This window comes from Oryx dammah, unplaced genomic scaffold, assembly GCF_014754425.2.
Source record: "Oryx dammah isolate SB20612 unplaced genomic scaffold, SCBI_Odam_1.1 HiC_scaffold_22, whole genome shotgun sequence".
Classification (NCBI taxonomy): Eukaryota; Metazoa; Chordata; class Mammalia; order Artiodactyla; family Bovidae; genus Oryx; species Oryx dammah.
This window is the reverse complement of record NW_024070206.1, coordinates 158,441-165,778: the sequence shown is the minus strand read 5'-3', so window position 1 is coordinate 165,778 and position 7,338 is coordinate 158,441. Positions and strand designations below refer to the sequence as shown.

Here is a 7,338-nt window from a genome sequence, read left to right as displayed (position 1 = left end):
ACACACAGAGACAGACACACACACGCGTGTACACACAGACACGCACATGCACACACAGAGACAGACACACACACGCGTGTACACACAGACACACACACGCACACACAGACACACACGCACACACACAGACAGACACACACACGCGTGTACACACAGACACGCACATGCACACACACAGACACAGACACACACGCGTGTACACACACACATGCACACACACAGACACAGACACACACGCACACACACACGCATGCACACACACAGACACACACGTGTGCACACACAGACACACACGCACACACAGACACACACGTGCACACACAGACACACATCCACACACATGCACACACACGCGCACACACAGACACACACATGCACAGACACACACGCGCACACAGACACACACAGACACACACATGCACACACAGACACACATGCACACACGTGTGCACACACACATGCACACACGTGTGCACACGCGCACACACAGACACACACGTGCACACACAGACACACATGCACACACATGCACGTGCGCACACACAGACACACACATGCACAGACACACACATGCACAGACACACACGCACACAGACACACACATGCACACACGCACACACAAGTGCGCACACACATGCACACACACGTGTGCACACATGTACACACAGACACACATGCACACATGACGTGTATTGCATGACCGTATAGTGTTGCCAATCACAAATTCTATCAGGCTCAGCAGTTCTGCCCAGGTGCTGTGAGAGGAAAGCACGGACATCCAGAGGTCCCTGACTTCAGGATGATGTATTTAGGGAGAACAATCTATTCTTACATTAAAAAAAGGGCATCTGGAGGCAGCAGTGCCTGTGGTACCAGTACACACACACACACACACAGATGCACGCATACACACACGCACACGCTGGTCATTGGGCATTTGGGAAACCCCTTTCTATAGCGGGCTTCCCTTGTGGCTCAGGCAGTAAAGAATCCGCCTGCAATGTGGGAGACCTGGGTTTGATCCCTAGGTTGGGAAAGTAGGGCAGTCTTCTGGACATCCCTGGGTTGGGATGTGTGCTCTGGAGCTCTAGGAAGAGCAGCACAGCCCCGGCTGTAAGAACACGTGTGGCAGAGGTGTGGTCACTGCAGGGGGAGCTCAATTCTCTGGAGGTCTGGGGGCTTCAGTGGAAGATACTTGGAGGCATAGAGCACTTGGAAGCAGCTTAGAAGTGATCTTTTTTACCTTCGGGCTGTGCTGTGAAGTATGTGGGTTTGGAAGGGTGGAGTTTTAAGCACTGGACTGCCAGGGACATCCCAGAAGTGGTTTTTATTAAATTGTGATTCATGTATTTAATCGTTCATTTATTCATTCATACACCAAACATTGAGTGTCTACAGCATGCTAAAAATTCTGCTGTGTTCTGGAAACACAGACAAATCTGAGGTTACAACACAGAGTTGAATGTGTAAGGAGCACTGTGATAGACCCTGCAGAAAGCCGTGTGGAAGCACAAAGTTGAGTGAGGAAATCAGGAAGGTATCCTATAGAGTAATCGCGATGCCAGCCTCACTGGATAAGTAGGAGATGAAGCGGAACAAGGGCGGTACCTGTTGCTCCAGCCAGAGGAAAGGGCACCTGCCAGTGCCTTAGAAGAATGTGGTAGCGAGGCGGGTCTGACATGAAGTCATGGTAACTTGGATCAGGGCAGAAAAGTACAGGGGGAAGAGAGGCTTAGGAATGAAAACCGCCTTTATTTTATGTCTGATTTTATACTGTCAGGATGGGGAAAAATGTGACCAAAAAGTTTTCAACTCTTGTAATAGATTGATGCGGTTTAACATACTGGTTTGGAGCTGCAGGGAGGTCTGAACAGAGAGTTTCAAATGACCAAGGGTAGAGTTTGAAGGGCTTCAGAAACTCTTGAAACTGGATGTAGGGTGAGAGGTCTGAGTTGTGAGACTGCTTGGGGGGAAATCGGAGCATAGACCCAGGAACTGAATTGCTGGGTGAAGGCAGAGGACATCCAGGGTTCAGAAGCTTCTGGCACAATGAGGGCAGGACCTGGGATTAGAGTGGCGAAACCAGCTCACAAAGGAGACGTGACTCAGGTGTGCGCACCCAGAAGAGATGGTTGAATTCATCCAGGAAACGGGGCACAAGGGCTTCATGGCAGTAGAGGGAGTTTAAGAGGCGCCTAGCTGCTGAGGAACCGAGGCAGAAGCGTGTAGGACACACACAGGCAAGTTTAGCGTCATAAAGCCTCAGCGAGAGGCAGACAGGGAAGAGGGGAGGCGTGGCCGCACGAGGGTTTTGTTTTTTTCAGACAGGACTTGAGCACATTTTAAAGGTAGAGAAGAATTTGATGTTGAATTGTTGACGCCAAGAGTTAGGAAGCAAGTAGCATTTAACATGCAGGGCATGTGTCCAGCTCTTGCAGCTCCACTCACGTCTTGTCTCTTAGGTAGAAAAGCAGCTGAACTCGAAGACCTTTCAGGAATGGACCAGCCCGTCCAACATGGTGCAGAGAGACGTGGAAGTGCATCTCCCGAGGTTCAAGCTGGAGATTAAGTACGAGCTCAATTCCCTGTTAGAGGCCCTTGGGATGACAGACATCTTCAGCCAGGTCAAAGCAGATCTTTCTGGAATATCACCAGTCAAGGGCCTCTTTGTATCAAAGGTCATCCACAAGTCCTACGTGGAGGTCAATGAGGAGGGCACAGAGGCAGCCGCGGCTACTGGCGACGTCCTGGTAGTAAAAAGACTTCCCATCCGAGCTCAGTTCGTGGCAAACCACCCCTTCCTGTTCTTCATCAAGCACCTTCACACCAACACAATTCTCTTCTGCGGCAAGCTGGCCTCTCCCTGAGCAGAGTGAGTGGAGCAAGGCTCAGGGTCACGGAGGAGGTGCAGTGCCCAACCACGACTAAAAGCGGGTCATACCTCACCCTCCTCGGTGCCTCAGTTTGCTCCTCTGAAAAATGGGTCTAGGACATCTCCTAGCTTATCTCATGAGTTGGTGAAGCCTCAGACGATGGTCATCATAGAAGAAGCTATAGCTACAAACAAGCCTCTGTCTCTCATCTTTGGGGCCTCGTTTAAGTGCTGTCTGGGTGATATGATCCAGCCAGTGGGAAATAGTTTAGAAGATTAGATTTTCTTGACTTGTTTGTGTCACTGGGCTCTTGGTTAAGTGGCCACTTTACCTTCGGAAGACGGATGTAAGGGCTTCAACTTTGGCTGGATCTTAAAATCTGTTATTTTCCTTAACATCATGAATTCTGTATTGACTAAAATAAATACATGAAATGCCTTAAATTCTTGGAGGATTTTTAGTACTCTGCAGCAACTCAATACATATGAGAAAAGACTGGGTAAGTGGAAGCCTGATTCAGTGTGCACATTTTAGTAGAATCTTTGGCTAAATCTTTTCAGGCTCTAAGTTGAATCAGAGCCTCCCTTCTTCCCCTCTCTCCCTCCCTCCATCCTTCTCTCTCTTTCTCAATAGCGTTTAGTTGCTTAGTCACTAAGTTGTGTCCAACTCTTTTGCTACTCACGGACTGTAGCCCTCCAGGCTCCTCTGCCCATGGGATTTTCCAGGCAAGAATACTGGAGTGGGCTGCCATTTCCTTCTCTAGGGGTTCTTCTCAACCCAGGGATAGAACCGGTATCTTATGCATTGGCAGGTGGATTCTTTACTGCTAAGCCACCAGGAAGTCCTCAATATTCACAATAGTGCAATGAGTAAAATTCACAACAGAAAAAAGCAGACATCAATCAGAATATTTTATTAGAACAATTTCTTGGGGACTTCCCTAGTAGTCCAGTGGTTAAGATTCAGAGCTTCCACTGTAGGGGGCATAGGGTTTGATCCCTGGTCAGGAAACTAAGACCCGGCATGCTATTAGACGTAGCCAAAACACAAAATAGGAACAATTTTTTGAAAAAGAAATCCTCCTTAATTTCTATTTGTGATAACATGAAGTGATGATCAGATAACGGTGTCCATAATACGTTCACTGCCTTCTCAGTGTCATCTTGACGAATGCTTCCTTCCAGAACTCTCTCAGAGGGCTGAACACAGAAGAGTCCCTCAAATCCCCCTTCTCTTATGCTGTCTTAGAACAGTCAGTCCAAGACCACCATTGATTCCCTCCTGCAGTAATGGGCCACCATCTCACTATTGCCAGTGGTGGCAGACAGGGATGGCTTTCCAGCTTCCCTACTGGGACCCTGAGGGATTCGTGCATGCTCACTCATGTCTGGCTCTCTGTGACACCCTGTACAGCAGCTGCCAGGCTCCTCTGTCCACAGGGTTTTCAGACAAGAATACTGGAGCGGATTGACATTTCCTTCTCCAGGAACTTCCAGACCCAGGGGTTGAACCCGGGCTTCCTGTGCTGAGGGCAATCTCCTGCATTGTAGGGGGTTCTTTAGTGACCGAGCCACCGGGGACGCCCTTATTCTTTAATAATAGAATATAAAGTAGCAAGCGAGCAGTGATTTCCAGAGAGTATGAGAGGGAAGGATACCTGCTTAAAGCACCACGTGGCGTTGCCTCTCGGCCCTGGAGGGGCTGCGCACGATCTTCTAAGGGCCCCTTACCGAGTGCACCTGTCACACGGCACAAAGCCGAGAAGCCGCCTTGGCCCAGCTCACGGATGACCCAGCAATTTCACCTGCAGAACTGTGAGAACCAGGGCGCAACTGGGATGGGTGTGAAAAAAAATACATTGTTTCTTGGCATCTACTTTTCACCTTAAACATCTAGGAAAGACAGCGGAGGCCATCTGGTGGATGCTGGGTCCTTCTCACGGCCCCCGGTGTGTGCTATACAGGAGCTCAGAGGAGCTGCGGGACCAGGCATGGGGGTTGGGGGTGACCGAGGCCGAGCCGTAGGACCTCCCTCCCTGACAGAGGCTCGGAGTGAGTGTCCAGTCACAGCCTCCATTCCAGAACCTGAGTCCCCTGAAGGGGTGGGAATTGAGCTGACGGTCACCGTTGCTGAGAGGGCTGCAAAAGCATCAGTGGGCCCTGGGCAGAGACACAGGACTTGGAGAGACAGTGACTAAACCAGCCTCTGGGTGCGGAGAAGGGGGTCACGCCCCTGAGCCTTTGCTGTGCGAAGCCAGGAGCTCCTCGAGCACCCAGTGCTGGGTGTGGAGAACATGGCTGTTTTCACTCTCTCACAGAGCTGTTTTTTTTAAGCCTGAGTATAGTTGCTTTATAATGTTGTGTTCGTTTCCACTGTACAGCAAAGCGAACCAGCCATTGTGGTTTTTTCAGTCACCAACTTGTGTCCAACTCTTTGCGACCCCATGGACTGCAGCACGCCAGGCCTCCCTGTCCATCACCAACTCCCAGAGCTTGTTCAAACTCATGTCCATTGGGCTGGTGATGCCATCCGGCCATCTCATCCTCTGTCATCCCCTTCTCCTCCCCCTTCAATCTTCCCCAGCATCAGCCTACATATACATATATCCCCTCTTCCTTGGATTTCTTTCCCATTTAGGTCACTACAGAGCAGTGAGCAGAGTTCCCTGAGCTGTTCGGTAGGTTCTCACTAGTTACCTATTCATGCCTTGTATCAATAACATATTTGTGTCAACCCCGATCTCCTTTCCTCCCCACCCCTCTTCCTTCCATGGTGTCCACACGTTTGTTCTCTCTGATTGTGTCTCTATTTCTGCTTTGCAAATAAATTTATCTATACCATTTTTTTAGATTCCACATATATGCATTGATACATGATATCTGTTTTCAAAGAGTTAATGTTATATGTCAATTGTATCCCAGTAAAAAATGGGCAAAGGACTTAAATATGCATTTCTCCAAAGAAGGCATGCATGTAGCCAATAGGTACGCAAACACGTGTGCAACATTGCTGATCATCAGGGACACGCAGATCAAAATCACACTATCACCTCACCCCTGTTAGAATGGCCGTCATCAAAAAGAGGCAAAAGTTCAAGAGGCAAAAGTTTAAATAAAAGGGAGCTCTTGGTCACCGTGGGTGGGAGGTCGACTCACCCATTGTTGACAATAGTAGAGAAGTTCCTCAAAACCACCGAAAGTAGAACCGCCATGTGACCCAGCAATCCCACTCTGGTTTCATATCCAAAGGAACTGAGATGGATTTCTGCACACCTGTGTTCACTGTGGCGTCTGTCACAGCAGCCAAGACACGGAAGCAACCTGTGTCCACCACTTCAAGCTGTGAAATCATTCTGCGTGATACCGAACTGGAGGACACCGTCACTATACATTTGGCCAAGTGTAGAGGATGCGAAATACAGAGTGAACACAAGGTAAGCTATGGAATTTAGTTAAGAATAACGTAGTTAAGCAATCAGATTAATCAATGACAATAACTAAAATAATGCAGGCTCTCGATTCGTAACCCAGGTGTCATGCTGACAGCGGGGCTGACAGCTGAGGACGCTGGGGGGGAGGGAGGAGAGCATGGGAAAGCTCTGGGTTCCCTCTGCTCACTGTTTCCAAAACCCCGAAATGATTCCAGAACACTGTTATTAACTAAAAACTAAAGACTATGAGTTTAAACTAAAGGAAGTGGGGAGCAGAGTAGGAGGGGTAACCGTCTACTGGCTTCAGGAAACCCAGAAGGTCTCTGCAGGTCTGTCAGGGGTTCTCCGATGGTTTTTCGTTTCATTTCTCTTGTCTTTATTCCTTCCGGCACTTGGAAGTTCTCCTGAGTTCATCTATGGTCTTTTGTTCCCCCTCTTGTTGCAAGAACACTGAGCCTCCAGACTGGTGTCAGGGACACATGACTCAGACAAAATAGCTGCTTGCCTAATGCATTCACATCCGCACCTCTCAGCCCTGGGAAGCCTGGTACCCGCCGCGCACTGTAAATAGCATCACACGAGGCTCTGAGTCACAGCGCATCAGCGGTCAGCTTGCACAGGCATCTCTGCTCAGGGTGTCTCCTCCAGGTTAAATTGCTGCAAACTTAAGAGACTAAGTGAGAGAGAAACAAAGCAAAACAAAACAGTATTTGGGCCAGCAGTGAGAGATCTGTGCGTATTTACTGATAAATCCAGTTTTTCCTCTTTACCTTTGACTTGTTACTTTTTTCCTCAGAAAACTTCAGGAGCTGAATGGAATGGCAGAAACAAAGGCTTTTTCCTGGAGAAATACCCCGTCCGAGTCCCGCGTCTGAGGAATCTGTCTCCTTCTCCACGTGCTGTCCCTTGTGGAGCCTGGGGGATGGGATGGTCTTGGTCCCGGTGTGACTGGCTCCATCCCGGCTCACTTCTGCTGTCCTCGTGCTCCGGGTGTGACTGGCTCCATCCCGGCCCACTTCTGCTGTCCTCGTGCTC

At 49.3% G+C, this 7,338-nt stretch overlaps 1 protein-coding gene across 2 annotated transcripts in view; it reads left to right on the top strand.

Moving 5' to 3' along the window:
• SERPINB11 (serpin family B member 11) overlaps window positions 1–3,282 on the top strand; it is a 10,534-nt gene extending 7,252 nt beyond the window's left edge. For both annotated transcript variants that reach the window (XM_040264258.1, XM_040264257.1), the window contains one exon: window positions 2,463–3,282. In XM_040264258.1, the coding sequence (XP_040120192.1) occupies window positions 2,463–2,867 (405 nt within the window). In that variant the 3' untranslated portion in view covers window positions 2,868–3,282. The remainder of the gene's footprint in view (window positions 1–2,462) is intronic.
• The last annotated feature ends 4,056 nt before the right edge of the window (window positions 3,283–7,338 follow it).